The 17,985-nt window shown below is 39.0% G+C and overlaps 1 protein-coding gene across 1 annotated transcript in view; it reads left to right on the top strand.

Moving 5' to 3' along the window:
- Positions 1–17,985, top strand: part of Ttll7 (tubulin tyrosine ligase like 7) — a 134,249-nt gene that overhangs the window by 105,800 nt on the left and 10,464 nt on the right. Inside the window, exon 21 of the mRNA XM_036189481.1 lies at positions 5,164–5,337. Within this exon, the coding sequence (XP_036045374.1) occupies positions 5,164–5,337 (174 nt within the window). The remainder of the gene's footprint in view (positions 1–5,163; positions 5,338–17,985) is intronic.

A 17,985-nucleotide genomic window follows, 5' to 3' on the forward strand; every position in this document is an offset into this window, starting at 1 on the left:
AATATGTCATTCATCAGTAGAAGAGCATTGTGGCTTGTGATGCCATCTGAGGACAATCTTGCCTATAAGACATCCCTACAGAGATTTAGGTGAAATATTTGATCGGTGTTCTAAAGCATTCCAATTGATGGCTCTTCGGAATGTTTCCATCTGAACTCTTTGCAGTTTGGTTTGTTTGTTGATCCTTTAGCTTTGCTTCTACATATGGATTTCAGCTCCTGCCAACCATGGAAGGCTATGACACAGTTTGTTACTTATCTTAGTGCTGAGTATTTGCCAGTGTCAACATCTAATGGTAGATGTCTGGTGACTTCATTGATCACAGGGTTTTATTTACTCACTCTACTTGGTAACACATTCTGGCTTGGCTGAGTTTCCTTTTCACCTGCCACTAACATAATATTCTGTGCAAATTTTTCTGGTGGTATCTTTCCCTACAAATACTGACAGCAGTGGTAAGCCATGCTTATTGATGGTTTACTAAGCATAGGACAGTTGCTCATATATTCACTATACAATATCTGGAGTAAACTATTACTATTATCTTAATTTGGCATCAAAGAAACTAAAACATGTACAGAATATGTAAATTATCCAGGTTCCCATAGAAATTGCATGAGCCTCCATTTAAACCCAGGAAGTCCGAGTTGAGCTCTAAGAGAAGTGTCTTCTTGGCTGTTCCCAGACATATTTGTCATTGACCAGCATTTACCAAGCATGCTTCACTTCAAGCCCCCAACATTAGCCAAATCCTTAGCCAGTTAAGCCTGAGCAGGTGGAGGAGAAATACTTTGGAGTTCAATATGGCTTCACTCTACACCCATTTCTTTCATGCTGGTGGTTTTAGATGTTTAGCTCTGAGCTTTTTTTGACAGATAAACAATTGAGCTCTGTAGGCTTCCTTGGCTTTGTGAAGCCACATGGTACTGCTTGTGTTGGGTCCTCAGTTTGGATCTTCCACAACTCTACGGTATCTTTTGAAGCTTTGCCCCATCATTATGAACTCCTTTAATAGCTGATCTGACAGCTAAGAAGACAGGTTGAAAGAAATCTAGTTTCATTTCTCAAGGAATGATTTTAATTAAAAAAAATGTTGCTTTCTTGCTCAGCTATGTGGAAAATATTAGACAAATAATTTAAATAACAATAGGACAGCTCCATTCCTGTCTCTGTCTGTTAATACACAGGAATAAGATTAAACAAATAAGCCATCTTGCCTACCTCCAGAGACATTGAAAAAATTATAAATCTTCCTTTCTAGTTTCAATAAATTCAGCCCAGGTCTTTTGTATAAGACAGCAAATATCCTGGTCTTTCTATTCTTGGATGCTCATGCCCAAGAACCCTTTGGTTCCATGTAGTCCCCTGGGAGGGTTTTTATTAAAGATATATTTTATTTTAAAAATTCTGTGTATTTGTTTTTTTTGAGGGTATGTACATGTGAGTGCAGGTGTCCATAAAGCCCCAAAGAGGGTATTGGATCCCCTGATGCTAGAGCTACTGGTGTTGTGACCTGTGCAGTGTAGGTGCTGGGATTCAAAGTCAGGTCCTCTTGGAAGAGCAGGAAGCATTCTTAACCACCGAGCTATCACTTCTGCCCCTCTGGAAGGGTTTTGATGGTCCACATTCTGATTGTAGTCAGTCTCTTGAGAAGTGTAGCTCTTGAAATTTCCTTAAACAAAATTATCTGCTGTGTTTTCCTGGGCTAAGAGAATTCTAGATTTCTGTGGACTCTAACTCAGGACATACGGCTATGGCGGGTAACATTTCAGCTGAGACCTGCAGGAAGAATAGGTGTTGACCTCATAAAGCGGCGAGGAAGAGGAGGGGGAGGGGAGGGAGAATGTTGAGGAGAAAGGGGGAGATGAAGAGAAAGGGGAAACAGGGTAGCAAAGAACCATGTGGGAAAGGATTCTCCAGTCCTCTCTGTACCCAGAGCAAGAGATTCTGGTTTAGACCTTTTAGCCCAAAACATTTGCTGTGGGAGTTTGTCTTATGGAAACTTTATTATTTATTTTTAAGATCTTAGTTCAGAAATAAGCTTTCGGAAACATTCTTAAGATGCATTCTTGGATATGTTAAAAGACAGAAGCATACCTGTCCATACATACAATGGAGCTACCCAAGAGTTACTTAAGTTGTATTTGTCTAATATTTTCATTGTAACTGAGAAAGAAAGCTATACTTATTTTCCTTAGATAACATCATTCCTTGGAAATGAGAAGACTAGATTTCACCCCGACTTCCTAGCTGCCAGAGCATCTGTTAAAGGAATACATAGTGACTGGGCAAAGCTTCAAAAGATAAAGTAGAACTGTGGAAGTTCCAAACTGAGGGCCAAACACAAACAAGTGGCCGTGGTCTTAGGTTTTGAACTACCCTATTTTGAAAAACACATTCATAAAATGTAGACGTTAAGTGATGTGACCCTCTTTTTCACAGCCCTTCCATTTGGCTGTGTTCATGAGGTCTTTAGCGCTCAAGTCTATGTTCTAGTGATTATTTACTCACTTGACAGACTGTCTACATTTTAAACAGACAAAGCAAAACTGTTCTTTCTCCTTTCTCTGTACATTTAACCATCAGTTAGTCTTCTTCCAGGGTACAAAGGAATACATTATTTCCTTTCTTCAGATAAATGTTTTATTAAAATTTTCATAAGGGAAAGGGTGAAGTGGTAGGATTATTGAATAATAGGAGGAATTTCAAAGTCTTGGGGTTTCATTAACCCCTCTTTGTTGTGAGAAGTATTCAGGATTTTATCCCTTGTCATTATGTCACTAAAAATGTCATCTAAAGCCTTCCCCTTTAATATTTTTCTGAGGATTAGGGAAAACCCAAAAGAACTATTTAATCATTTAATTTTTCTTTTTGAATTCATTGATGTTGGTTCTTTAATTCCCTTTGAATTTAGATTCAGAAAGCAGACAAGGAGACCCTGGGTTCTTTGATTTGTAAAGCACTGGTATTTTCAACTCTTCCTATCTCCTTTTACCTTTGTTCAAAACAACAAGAACAATAACAAAAACCTTTGTGCTATTACTTTGGAACAAGGGTAGCAAAGGAGCATTTCATATACACCTTTGATGGCAGGCAGTAGCTGAGGAACACACAATGCTGAATAGCACAGCTTTCCTGTGTATTGGCTCTGGTAGCCTCTGGCAACAAAACAGGGTCTTATTCATTTCCTCTTCTCTTATGAGGAGTTTTGTATTTGTATGCTGATACTTGAATATAACTTACTAGACTAGAATGAAGTGTTTTGCCAGTGATATTGAATATATACACAGAAAAGTGTGTATAGGACATTGATTCATACATTTGTCTTGAAAAGAGAATGATAGGCCAGTCAAAGCTGTTTTCCTTCTGTAAGCAGGAGCCAGCAAACTGGCTAGCTATGCATCAATGGCCTTAGAGACACACTTCACACATTATGTAAACAAGTTACAACAAATTGAAATGAAGAAACACCCTTACCTTTCTTCCATATTTTTCTTCCTTTCTTCCCTCTAAATCTCAAGGTCAGTAAAGAAAAATAACCTTGATGTGAGAGACCTGGTACAGATCTAATCAGATGTTTCAAAGTATAAAATATTTTAATAATACTATTCAACATGGGGGGTAATGAGGGAGATAGATGCTCATAGACATATCAGAATCCCACAGAGAGGGCTAGACAGGCAGTCGAAACATAGGATGTATTCTATGTGTATTTACAGGCATACACAATTTGACATCTCTCATCTCAGACATCTAAGGTCTTTTAGATTATGCATATTAAATACAAACATAAATGGTAATTATTTTCTCGAGTGTTTTCTTGCTCCAATTAGGAAAGTTAATTTTATATCTGTAGCTATAATGTATATCTTGATAACATATACATATTTTTAAATGTTTAGTAGTAAATTTTGAGTTAATTGAGCTAGCATTTAATTGTTTATGGATTAGAAATGTTTATGCCTTTGCTAAGGAAAAAGTATTATATTTAGACCATAACATTTCCAAACCCAGAAGAAAATCAATTTCTTTCAGTTCACTCACTTGAGCTTTAACCCTGTAGGGAAATCTGTCCTTTGCTGATGACATGCTGTCTTCTTGGAACATGTTTTTCCTCAGAAAATAAATAGTAGTCTTTGCAGGGAAAAATAAAACAAACAAACAAAAAATTGCAAATACTTTGAAGTGTGTAAAGAATTTTTTAAAATTCCAAATATATAAAATAGTTACAGAAGGTTGAAAATTGAGTTTTTGGATTTTCCTTTGGAGACCTTTTTTTTTTTCTTCATGGAAAAAGATTTTTCCTTAGTGTTTTGTTTTTTTTTTCTTTCTGAAAACCTGTTCTTTGCTGCTAAGGATTACAAAACTTGGCTTTTGTAAAAAGAGACTTGAGCCATTACAAAATTCCAAGCTACTTTCCCCTCAAGGTTTGAAGAGTTACCCTCCTCCATCCATGCTAAGGTATTCCGGAATTAAGCCATGGAGGTTAACTTGGGATTTGATAACAATAACACAGACAAACATGCACACACAAACAGTGGGGCTTTCCAGGGGATTGTGAGTTGCTCTCACTTTGGGGTGAGTTTCCTGAAAGGACACCAGCTCCTGTGTGGGAGGTGAGTACCTGTTGGGGTGGCATCACTACTAGAGTACACGGCTGCATTAGAGGAAGCATAAGGCATGGTTAATGCAGAGAGTATTTTACAAAGGTGTTCATAATCACCCAAACTGAGTTGATTTCCTAGAGCCTCCAATTAAAGCCACCAATTAAATCACAATGACTTTATAATCTCTTTGTGCCTAGTATCATACTCAATATAGAATTTAAAAACATCTGAATTCCTGAATACCTGAAATTAGAGAAATTAACCAAATGCTTTACTTTAATATGGAGTAGCTTCATTTTTTTAAAGCAGGAATAAATCATTTTGTTAGCTCTTCATGTGGGTAGCAGTAATGGACTGAAAGACAAATCTACAATAATTTGATTTTTAAAAATGAAGACTAACTTCCTAATTTGTTTCTATTATAAAACTTTCCTATTCATTACATATGGGAGAGGCCATTTCTACCTTGTTTCCCAGTTTGTTGCTAGGTAGGTGATCCAGCTGGTTGCCATTTTTAACAGAGAACACGAAGTCATGTCTGTTTCCATGCCAACAGGACTTCATGGGAGAGCATCTTCAGTAAGAGCTCAGAGGTGGTGACTCCGCTGCAGCTGCAGTGTTGCCAGCGCCTGGTGGAGCTTTGCAAGCAGTGCCTGCTGATAGTTTACAGGTACACAACTGAAACGCGGGGGCCTCTCACAGGCATTGGTCCCGACTGGGGTAACTCCAGGTAAGTTCTACACTCCCAGGCTCCTGTGAGTTTTGTGTAGAGACATGGCGTCCAATAGTTTGAAACTGAGAGTCTAGAAAGATTAGGGTATTTTTATGCTGATATAACTAGGGGATCATTAAAAAACTGAAAATACATCTGTTATCCAATCTATAAAACAGCTGTGATTTGCCCAGTCTTTGTCTTTAAGAAACGGAACAGCAATCACTGACCTAAAGGTGATAGATGTAGTGTGTGTGTGTGTGTGTGTGTGTGTGTGTGTGTGTGTGTGTGTTCAAAACCTGTGGAAGAATATTCCAAAACGTTGGAATAAAATGAACTACTATTAGGCATTCCAATATTTGTCCCTGTTAACAGAATGGTTGAGAAGGTGCATTTGCTTTGATTTTATTATTCAGTATGCTTCTACTAAGACATTGCCACAGCAATCAGCAGGAGCCAAATTTTTGTCAAGTTCTACCTCAAAATCTAGTTTCATGCATGTCCAGTTAAAACGTAGTTTTCTAAAAGTCAGGAACAACAAGAAGCAACTGTTAAGCTGCAAAAGTACAGAATAAAAAAGTAGTCCATTTTAGGGTTGGGGATTTACCTCAGTGGTAGAGCACTTGCCTAGCAAGCGCAAGGCCCTGGGTTCGATCCTGAGCTCAAAAAAAAAAAAAAAAAAAATAGAATGTTCCAATACAAATATAATTCCTATTAGAATTAAAGATGAATTGTGCCCCAGTTTCCAGCCATTCGTCAGGCCCTGCAGGAAGGCTCCCCTTTTCCAAGACTGCAGGCAGACCCTGCAGTCACCAAACCCTGCCCCACACCCATTTGCCCGAGACCCCAGCCACTTCCTGAGACTCAGACCAGCCCCCAGCTCCCGTCTGCCCCGGAACTCCCGTCTGGACCAAGAGAGCCCCCAGCTACCATCCTCCCATCTGGACCAGAGAGCCTCCAGCTACCATCCGCCCCAGAACTCCCATCTGGACCAGCGCTTCCATCCTGTCCAGGAACTCCCATCTGGACAAGAGGAGCTCCCATCTGGACAAGATATGGAGACCCCAGGGACTCCCTGAGACTCAGAGTCCAGCCCCCAGCTCCTATCCGGCCAGCACTCTCATCTGGACCAGCGCTCCCATCTGGCCCAGAGCTTCCATCTGGACCTGAGAGAGGCTCCCGAAATCTGTCAGCTCTGTCAGAACCAAGTACACTGATAAGACCAAGAATGAACCCACGAGGAGATAGGCAGACGTCAAGGCAGAAGTACATACAACGAAACAGAGAGCAATACAGCATCACCAGAACCTAGCCCTTCTCCAACAGCTAGACCTGAACATCACAGAAGGGAAGAAGAAGAAGAAAACAACCTTATAAGTAACATCATGAAGAGGCTAGAGCCTTATATAGAAGAAATCAAAAATAAAGTGGAGGAACAGACAAACAAAAAATGGGAAGAATGCTATAAAAAAAAAAAAAAAAAACTAGAGGAAAGGACAATTAAAGCAGAAGAAAACAATAAGTCCTTGAAAGAAAATCATGAAAAAGCAAGGGAGACAGTCCAAGACCTGAAGAGGGAAATAGAAAAAATGAAGAAGACACTAGCAGAAGGAATGCTGGAAATAGAAAATCTGAGTAAAGATGACTTGTAACTTTGGGTATTTGTTGCAGCTTGGTGTAGTGATAGAAACTTGAACCCAGGGTTTCACACAGGATAAGCAAGTTCTCTCTACACTAAGCTGCATTCCCAGCCTTTGCCACTTCAGTTTTATTATACTAAAGTTGTAGTGCTGCTTAAAGTAGAAGAAAGTGAGTAATGAATATGAAGTCTTAGTCAAAAAGGGTCAAGGAGTAGGCTGAAAAATAAAGAGCAAATGGAATCACTAGAAATGGATGCTGTAAAAGATCTTGGGGAGGCCACTTTCCACTACAGTGACCTGTAACCACAGAATAAAGATCTTGGGGAGGCCACTTTCTACTACAGTGACCTGTAACCACGGAATAAAGATCTTGGGGAGGCCACTTTCTATTACAGTGACGTGTAACCACAGAATAGATTTTTTTCTCAGAAAGGACCAACACACATATTTATCCTCGATTTTGTTTTATGTACACTGTGTAGGATGTCTAACCTGTTTTAACCTTTTGCGAATAGTAACTAATTGATCATAACAATCCAAGAGACAAAGTTAATTGTTTTTTTTTAAATATGTAGACATTAAAGTTATACTGCACAATTGTAATGGGAAATAAATCTTCCTTTAGTAGTTTCATCAGATTTGAAAGGATGGTAGCCATTGTTTTGACATTACAGTCCAGAAATGAATGTCTTTCTTTACGGAGTAGCACTCTGTACATAATCAGGGAAGCTTCAAATTCCCACATAGGACAGAATTTACCAGTTGTCTTTTGTATCATTCCTGTAATTCTAGCTCTTACAGCTCAGTTTCAATGGATGGATCAGGTAGCTTTTGTGAGCAAAGAGGATGGTTTCCTGGTTAGCCTGGGAAGATGTCCCATCCACAATTACTTCCAATCTTTTATTTCCTTCTAATCTTTGTGTTCAGGAGAGACATTCCTGGTCCTGAAATCGTCAGTTCTGTCTGGGCTTCTAGGAGGTGCTCAGATGAGCCTGGGGTTAAGAGTCTAAGCATTACAAAAAACAGAGTCTAAGTATTATTAGGTGTCTGTAAATGCATTGTCATTCCTGCCCAAGTTCAGAATCCTGAGATTTCAAAATGTAATTCTGCCGACACGCTATACTGGGTAAATGATGTAGATGATCCCAGTGAGTTTTCTAATACCAAATTACAAGATCAAACTTATCCTTTTCAAAGCAGAGTTGGATCAACACAAAAATCTCTATTCCCTCTACCTAAGATAGGTTAGTTCCATGAGGGCTGGGGGACAAGTGGGCATGCCACTTCTCTGCAAGGGTCAAGCCAGGCAACCTTGTATCCTCCCTTTAAGTCCACTAATCAGATAATGTAGTTCTGGAAAGAGGCCAGGACATTTACACTAGTGAGAGTTAACTATTCACAGAAACCTAAGAAGTGGAGGGAAATAAACATCTTTATTCAATATCTAGCTATTAAAACTCAGGTGAATCAATTTAAGAACATCAATTTTCTCTCACAGGGAAACAAATCTGTAACATTTTACTTTATAGAGCTTAGCATTTAATAGATTGATTGCTTTTATTTATGAAGTATACCTGATAAAATATACATGTGAATGTATATGTATAAATTAATTGCAAATAATAGCATGCATAAATATGAATATAGCATATGCATTCACAAGGTATTCTGGGATACTTTTATGAGAGGATGTATTTTTGGATATTTCATTTAAAAACCAAAAGAGAGGCAGTTAGCATCACCCAGTTTTATAAACCCATGCATAATGAATGTGTCCTTGAGCAATATTTCCTAGGAGGTTTTAACTATTATATGGTAGACATTGGTTTCTGATCTTGTAACCTTACAGAAATAACACATCAATAAAAATGACACACACACACAAGTCTCATGAAAACTAAACCATTAGAGTTGGTGTATTATTCATTTGGAAATGTGTGCCTGTCTATGCACTCTTTAGAATACTAAAACTTTGGACCAGTTTGATGCTCCACTGAACTGAAATTAGTTCTTTTTTTTTGATATTTTCAAATTTTATTTAATATATTTGTGTTTTAATTTTACATATCAGCTATGGGTTCTCCTGTCCTCCCCCCTCCCGCCCCCATCCCCACCTTCCTCCAGTCCCTCCCCTCCATTCCCATCTACTCCAGGGCCAAGACTCCCCTGGGGATTCAATTCAATCTGGTGGATTCAGTACAGGCAGGTCCAGTCCCCTCCTTCCAGGCTGAGCAAAGTGTCCCTGTGTAAGCCCAAGGTTCCAAACAGCCAGCTCATGCACTAAGGACAGGTCCAGGTCCCACTGCCTGGATGCCTCCCAAACAGTTCAAGCTATTCGATTGTCTCACTTATCCAGAGGGCCTGATCCAGTTGGGGGCCCCACAGCTTTTGGTTCATAATTCATGTGTTTCCATTAGTTTGGCTATTTGTCCCTGTGCTTTTCCAATCTTGGTCTCAACAATTCACACTTTTACAGTCCCTCTTCTTTCTCTCCAGTTGGACTCCTGGAGCTCTACTTGCAGCCTGGCAGAGGATCTCTGCATACACTTCCATCAGTTATTGGATGAGAGTTCCAGCATGACAGTTAGGGTGTTTGGCCATCTGATCACCAGACTAGGTCAGATCAGGCTTTCTCTCGACCATTGCCAGTAGTCTACAGTGGGTGTCATTGTGGATTTCTGGAGACCTCTCTAGCACTTTGCTTCTTCCTGTTCTCATGTGGCCTTCATTTATCATGGTCTGTTATTCCTTGTTCTCCCTTTCTGTTCTTGGTCCAGCTGGGATCTCCTGCTCCCCTAAGCTCTCTTTCCCTCGAAACTTGCCCTTCATTACTCCCATTGTCGTCCAGGTTGTTCATGTAGATCTCATCCATTTCTCTGTCATTGGGCGATCCCTGTGTCTTTCCTAGGGTCCCATTTTCTAGGTAGCCTCCCTGGAGTTGTGTAGCAGTCTAGTCATCCTTGTTTTACATCTAGTTTCCTAATATGAGTGAGTACATACCATGTTTGTCCTTCTGAGTCTGGGTTACCTCACTCAGGATGATTTTTTTCTAGATCCATCCATTTGCCTGCAAACCTCATGAGGTCATTGCTTTTCTCTGCTGAGTAGTAATCCATTGTGAATATGTACCATATTTTCTTTATCCATTCTTCAGTTGAAGGGCATCTAGGTTGTTTCCAGGTTCTGGCTATTACAAACAATGCTGATATGAACATAGCTGAGCAAATGCCCTTGTGGTATGATTGAGCATTCCTTGGGTATATGCCCAAGAGTGCTACAGCTGTGTCTTGGGTGAGATGGATTCCCAATTTTCTAAGGAAGTGCCATATTGATTTCCAAAGTGGCTGTACAAGCTTGCATTCCCACCAGCAGTGGAGGAGAGTTCCCCTTGCTCCACATCCTCTCCAGCATAAGCTGTCTTCTGTGTTTTTGATCTTAGCCATTCTGACAGGTGTAAGGTGGTATCTCAGAGTCATTTTGATTTGCATTTCCTGGGTAATTAGGGATGTTGAGCAATTCCTTAAATGTCTTTCAGCCATTTGAGCTTCCTCTGTTGTGAATTCTCTGTTTAGTTCTATAGCCCATTTCTTAATTGGACTGTTGGACATTTTGATGTCTAATTTCTTGAGTTCTTTATATATTCTGGATATCAGCCCTCTGTCAGATGTGGGGTTGGTGAAGACCTTTTCCCATTTTGTAGGCTGTTGCTTTGTCTTGTTGACCGTGTTCTTTGCTCTACAAAAGCTTCTCAGTTTCAATAGGTCCCATTGATTGATTGTTTCTCTCAGTGTCTGTGCTACTGGTGTTATATTTAGGAAGTGATCTCTGGTAATAATGCATTCAAGACTACTTCCTACTTTCTCTTCTATCAGGTTCAGAGTAACTGGATTTATGTTGAGGTCTTTGATCCACTTGGACTTAAGTTTTATGCACGGTGACAGATATGGATTTATTTGCAGCCTTCTACACATTGACATCCAGTTATGCCATCACCATTTGTTGAAGATGCTTTCTTTTTTTCCATTATACAGTTTTGGCTTCTTTGTCAAAAATTATATGTTCATAGGTGTGTGGGTTGATGTCAGGGTCTTCAATTCGATTCCATTGGTCCACATGTTGATTTTTATGCCAGTACCAAGCTGTTTTTATTATGGTAGCTGTATAGTAGAGCTTGAGTCCAGGCATCATGATGCCTCTAGAGGTTGTTTTATTGTACAGGATTCTTTTGGCTATCCTGGGTTTCTTGTTTTTCCATATGAAGTTGAGTATTATTCTTTCCAGGTCTGTGAAGTATTTTGTTGGTAATTTGATGGGGATTGCATTGAATCTGTAGATTGCTTTTGGTAAGATTGCCATTTTTACTATGTTAATCCTGCCTATCTATGAGTGTGGGAGGTCTTTCCATTGTCTGACATCATCAATTTCTTTTTTCAGGGACTTAAAGTTCTTGTCATATAGGTCCTTCACATGCTTAGTTAGAGTAACCCCAAGGTATTTTATATCATTTGTGGCTATTGTAAAGGGTGATGTATCTCTGATTTCCTTCTCAGACTGTTTGTCTATTGTATATAGGAGGGCTACTGATTTTATTGAGTTGATCTTGTATCCTGCTATGTTGCTGAAGGTGTTTATAAGCTGTATGAGTTCCTTGGTTGAATTTTTGGGGTCACTCATGTATACTATCATGTCATCTACAAATAGGGAGAGCTTGACTTCTTCCTTTCCAATTTGTATCCCCTTAATCTCCTTATGTTGTCTTATAGCTCTGGCTAGAACTTCAAGTAATATATTGAATAAGTATGGGGAGAGGGGACAGCCTTGCCTTGTTCCTGATTTTAGTGGTATTGCTTTGAGTTTCTCTCCATTTTATTTGATGTTGGCTGTTGGCTTGCTGTAGATTGCCTTTATTATGTTTAGGTATGTTCCCTTTATTCCTGATCGCTCCAAGACCTTTATCATTAAGGGGTGTTGGATTTTGTCAAATGCCTTTTCTGCATCTTGTGAGATGATCATGTGGTTTTTTTCTTTGAGTTTGTTTATATGGTGTATTACATTGACGGACTTTCATATGTTGAACCACCCTTGCACCCCTGGGATGAAGCCTACTTGCTCATGGTGGATAATTGTTTTGATGTGTTCTTGGAGTCTGTTTGCCAGAATTTTATTGAGTATTTTTGCATCCATGTTCATGAGGGAGATCGATCTGGAGTTCTCTTTCTTTGTTGCATCTTTTTTGGTTTAGGAATCAGGGTAATTGTAGCCTCATAGAAGGAGTTTGGTAATATTCCTTCTGCTTCTTTTGTGTGGAACAATTTAAAGAGTATTAAGTCTACTTTGAAGATCTGGTCGAATTCTGGAGTGAAACTATCTGGTCCTGGGCTTTTTTTGGTTGGGAGAATTTTAATGACTGATTCTATTTCCTTAGGGGTTATTGGACTATTTAAATGGTTTATCTTGTCTTGATTTAACTTAGGTATGTGGTACCTATCCAGAAAACTATCCATTTCTTTTAGATTTTCCAGTTTTGTGGAGTAGAGGTTTTTGAAGTATGACCTGATGATTCTCTAATTTCCTCATTGTCTGTTGTTATGTCCCCCTTTTCATTTCTGATTTTGTTAATTTGGATGCTCTCTCTCTGTCTTTTGGTTAGTTTGGATAAGGGCTTGTCTATCTTGTTGATTTTCTCAAAGAACCAACTCTTCGTTTCATTAATTTTTTTGTATAGTTCTCTTTATTTCTATTTTATTGTTTTCAGCTCTCAATTTGATAATTTCCTGGCATCTGTTCCTCCTGGGAGACTTTGCTTCTTCTTGTTCTAGAGCTTTCAGGTGTGCTGTTAAGTCTCTGGTGCGATTTCTCCAACTTCTTTATGTGGGTATTTAGTGCTATGAATTTCCCTCTTAGCACTGCTTTCATAGTGTCCCATAAGTTTGGGTATGTGGTGAATTCATTTTCATTGATCTCTAGGAAGTCTTTAATTTCTTTCTTATTTCTTCCTTAACCCATTGGTGATTCAGTTGAGCATTGTTCAGTTTCCATGAAATTTTAGGATTTCTGTAGTTTTTTCTGTTGTTGAAATCTAACTTTAAACCATGGTGGTCTGATAGAACACAGGGGTCATTCCAATTGTTTTGTATCTGTTGAGATTTGCTTTGTGGCCAAGTATGTGGTCTATTTTAGAGAAGGTTCCATGGGGTGCTGAGAAGAAGGTATATTCTTTTTTGTTTGGGTGGAATGTTCTGTAGATATCGATTAAGTCCATTTGTGCCATAACATCAGTTAAGTCCATTATGTCTCTGTTAAGTTTCAATTTGGCCGATCTGTCCAGAGGTGAAAGTGGGGTGTTGAACTCTCCCACTATTAATGTGTGGGGTTTTCTATGTGATTTAAGCTTTAGTAATGTTTCTTTTACATATGTGGGTGCCCTTGTGTTTGGGGCATAAATGTTCAGAATTGAAACTTCATCTTGGTGGATCTTTTCTTTGATGAGTATGTAATGTCCTTCATCATCTCTTTTGATTAATTTTAGTTTGAAGTCTATTTTGCTGGATATTATGATGGCTACACCAGCTTGCTTCTTAAGACCATTTGATTGGAAAGTCTTTTCCCAGCCTTTTATTCTTAGGAGGTGTCTGTCTTTGAATTTGAGGTGTGTTTCTTGTATGCGGCAGAAAGATGGGTCCTGTTTTCGTATCCATTCTGTTACTCTGTGTCTTTTTATAGGTAAATTAAGTCCATTGATATTAAGGGATATTAATGACCAGTGATTGTTCATTCCTGTTGTTATTTCTATTTTTTGGTGGTAGTGTGTGTGTACTTCTCTTCTTTGGGGTTTACTGTTGTGGTGTTATCTGTTGCCTGTGTTTTCATGAATGTATCTGCCTTCCTTAGGTTGGAATTTTCCTTCTAGTGCTTTCTGTAGGGCTGAGTTTGTGGATAAGTATTGTTTAAATCTGGTTTTGTCTTGGAAGGTCTTGTTCACTCCATCTATGATGATTGAAAGTTTTGCTGGGTATATTAGTCTAGGCTGGCATCCATGGTCTCTTAGTGTCTGCATTATATCTGTCCAGGTCCTTCTGGCTTTTAAAGTCTCCATCGAGAAATCGGGTGTTATTCTGATGGGTTTGCCTTTATAAGTCACTTGGCCTTTTTCCTTTGCTGCCCTTAATATTCTTTCTTTATTCTGTACATTTAGTTGTTTTTTATTATGTGATGAGGGGACTTTTTTTGGGGGGGGGAGGGTTCTAGTCTGTTTGGTGTTCTATAGGCTTCTTGTATCTTCATAGGCATTTCCTTCTTTAAGTTGGGAAAGTTTTCTTCTGTGATCTTGTTAAATGTATTTTCTATGCCTTTGAGTTGGTATTCTTCTCCTTCCTCTATCCCTATTATTTATAGTTTTGGTCATTTCATGATGTCCCAAATTTCTTGGACATTTTGGGTCATGACTTTGTTGGTTTTAGTGTTTTCTTTGACTGATGAATCTATTTCTTTTACCATATCTTCAACATCAGAGATCCTCTCTTCTATCTCTTGCATTCTGTTGGTTATACTTGCATCTGAAGTTCCTATTATTTACTCAGATTTTCTATTTCCAGCATTCCTTCTGCTAGTGTCTTCTTCATTTTTTCTATTTCCCTCTTCAGGTCTTGGACTGTTTCCCTCATCTGTTTCGTTGCTTTCTCATGATTTTCTTTCAGGGACTTATTGTTTTGTTCTGCTTTAATTGTCCTTTCCTCTAGTTTTTTTTTTTTTTTTTTTTATAGTGTTCTTCCCATTTTTTGTTTGTCTGTTCCTCCACTTTATTTTTGATTTCTTCTATATAAGGCTCTAGTCTCTTCATGATGTTACTTATAAGGTTGTTTTCTTCTTCTTCTTCCATTGCATGATGTTCAGGTCTAGCTGTCGGAGAAGGGCTAGGTTCTGGTGATGCTGTATTGCTCTTTATTTTGTTGTATGTACTTCCGCCTTGATGTCTGCCTATCTCCTTGTGGATTCGTTCTTGGTCTTATCAGTGTACTTGGTCCTGACAGAGCTGACAGATTTTGGGAGCCTCTCTCAGGTCCAGATGGAAGCTCTGGGCTGGATGGGAGCTCTGGTCCAGATGAGAGTGCTGGCTGGATGGGAGCTGGGGGCTGGTCTCTGAGTCTCAGGAAGTCCCTGGGGTCTCCATATCTTGTCCAGATGGGAGCTCCTCCTCTCCATATGGGAGTTCTGGGGCAGGATAGAAGCTCTGGTCCTACTGGGAGTTCTGGGGTGGACGCGAGCTCTGGTCCAGATGGGAGTTCTGGGGCGGATTGGAGCTGGGGGCTAGTCTTTGAGTCTCAGGAAGTGGCTGAGATCTCCTTATCTTGTCTGATGGGAGCTACAGGGCAGGATGGGATCTGGGGGCTGGTCCCTGAGTCTCGGGAAGTGTCTGGGGTCTCGGACAGATGGGTGTGGGGGCAGGGTGTGGAGATTGCAGGGTCTGCCTTCAGTTTTGGAAAAGGGGGACCTTCCCGCTGAATGGCCAGAAACCTGGGCCAAGTTGGGCAGGTCTTCCCTGTATGGCTGCTGCCCAGGGGTGGGACCTAGATGGGGCCCTATCTGGGTGTGACCCCAGGCACTCACCTCTGGTCCAGATGGGAGTTCCAGGCCAGATGGGACTGTTTTTTATTCTTTTTGTTTTGTTTTTACTTCCTTCTCTACATGTTGGTACTCATAGAGGCAGCTGGTAGCGTCTCCTGACCAAGATTAGTTCTTTTTTTTTTTTTTTTTTTTTCGGTTTTTTGAGACAGGTTTCCCTGTGTAGCTTTGCGCCTTTTCCTGGAACTCACTTGGTAGCCCAGGCTGGCCTCAAACTCACAGAGATCTGGGCGGTGGTGGCGCACGCCTTTAATCCCAGCACTCAGGAGACAGAGCCACCCAAGATTAGTTCTTAAACTGTGAATTCTCCAGCTACTTTCAGGTGTTCAGGTTTTTATGAGTTTACCACCAACCTCATCTTGAGAATGAAAAAAGGGAGAACTTAGTTTCTCTTTGTTATAAGAGAACTTATACTAGCCTGCCTTTGATACCCAAAACCAAACAGAGCTTTCTTGGCAAAGAAAAATAAGTCTTCATTCTAACCTTTCAAAAATGTAAACTATGAAGCTACATATTAGCAAACTGAACAATTATAGCGAAGGTAATCCCTCATCCAGCTTCTGTTTGTGGTATCGGTGATAGAGTCTATTACCTGAAGAAGTGATCGAGGTCTTTTGCTACCTAATAGATTAGAAGACCATTTCCAAAGGTCCAGGGAGAGGAGGGCTGGGATGTGGCTTAGTGACAAGAGTGTTTGTGGTGAGTATAGCAGACCCTGGGTTGCTCCATCCAGGTACAGATAAGTCAGTTACACCTGTGATTAGAAAATTGTTTAGCCAGCCAGAAAAAGAAGAAGAATTTCTGCAGCTTGATACAACATAACTACAGAAGTCTTATAACAAACATGCCTAAATGTCCAGGCATTTCCTTCTCAAATGAGAAATAAGGCAAGATTGCCTGCTCTCCCTAATCCTGTTCAGCCTTATAACTGAAGGCCCTAAATATATTAATGATAAAGACAGGTAAAAGGCTTCTGGTTTGAAATTGAGAACTAAAGGTTTATTATTAGTGAATATAACTGTATATATATGCATCTATTGATAAAGTAACTTTAGCTATCTTGATGAAATCTGTCGATCTAAGAAAGTAAATTATTATATTCTTTATTAACAACAGAGAGCTAGAATCTGAAAATTCAAGCACCAGCATTAATACCTTGAAAGAATTTTTAATAATTAGGAATGCATCTAATAAGGATATATAAGATCCATATTCCAAAAAATGTAAAAATGGAAACATATACTTTAATAATTAAAATCATCATTATAATGCCATTTTCTCTCAAACTGTTCCATACACCCATGAATTCAATATAATCTTAATGTATTTTGCAACACATTTTTGTTTTTACTTATTTTTGGTAGCAGAAATATTTGTTCCTGGTTTGTTCTAGCATTTAAAGCACAGAAGAACAAAATAAAAAAAGTATGTAAGACAATCTTTAAATAGAAACACGAAGTAGGATTTACAAACTACTTGTTGGAAAATCTTGAACCAAAATAAGGTAAGTTAAAATGAAGTAAAGTTGGCAAGCAGTTGGACCAATGGGACTATTGTAGAAAGCTGTAAGCCATCCCAAGCATACCAAGAGACTTGATTTATGACAAAGTGGGTCCACCTTCCTTCTAGCAAATGAAGAGAGGAAGATTACTCATACAATGGTGCTAGGAGAGTTGGATTTCCAAGTACTCTAGAAAAGAAGCCCAACTTTATCCATGAAAACGATGAGCTAAGTAGACAGTCATGAAGGATAAAACTGCAAATTTCAGAGGATAATTTAGGAGAATATCTTCATGAATTTGAGATGTATAAATGACCATTAGAAAAGTAGCTTCAAAAGTGTTAATCATAAATGAAAAGATGAATATGTTTTTTGTATTAAATTTATATATATATATATATATATATATATATATATATATATATATATATATCATAACAGCCTATTAAAAATAAAAACCTAAAAGCTACAGCATAGAGGATGTCTGCAATCTATATAACATATGAAAAAGTTGTGTTACAAGGCACGGTTGTGCAGGGCTGTAATCCCAACATGCAGGAACAGAGGTGGAAGCAGAGAATCAGGAGTTCAAAGCCAGCCTTAGCTAGATAGCAAGTTCAAGCCAGCCAGGGTTACATGAGACCTTATCTCAGGACCAAAGACAAAATACAAAGAAAAACAAAGTGGGATACAAATTTTATATGAATTCCTACAACTTCTAAGGAGAAAAACAGATTGGTTAATGGAAACTTGAGGAAGATAGCTTGGGAAGAAAAGGGCAATAAACATTTAAAAATGTATATAGGCAAACTAGAATTCAAGATACTACAAAATAATATAACAAAGCATTCTCAAAGCTGCACACCAGGACCCACCAAGAACCCCAAAGTGACAGCTCTTGAG

Source organism: Onychomys torridus, chromosome 6 (genome assembly GCF_903995425.1).
Source record: "Onychomys torridus chromosome 6, mOncTor1.1, whole genome shotgun sequence".
NCBI lineage: Eukaryota > Metazoa > Chordata > Mammalia > Rodentia > Cricetidae > Onychomys > Onychomys torridus.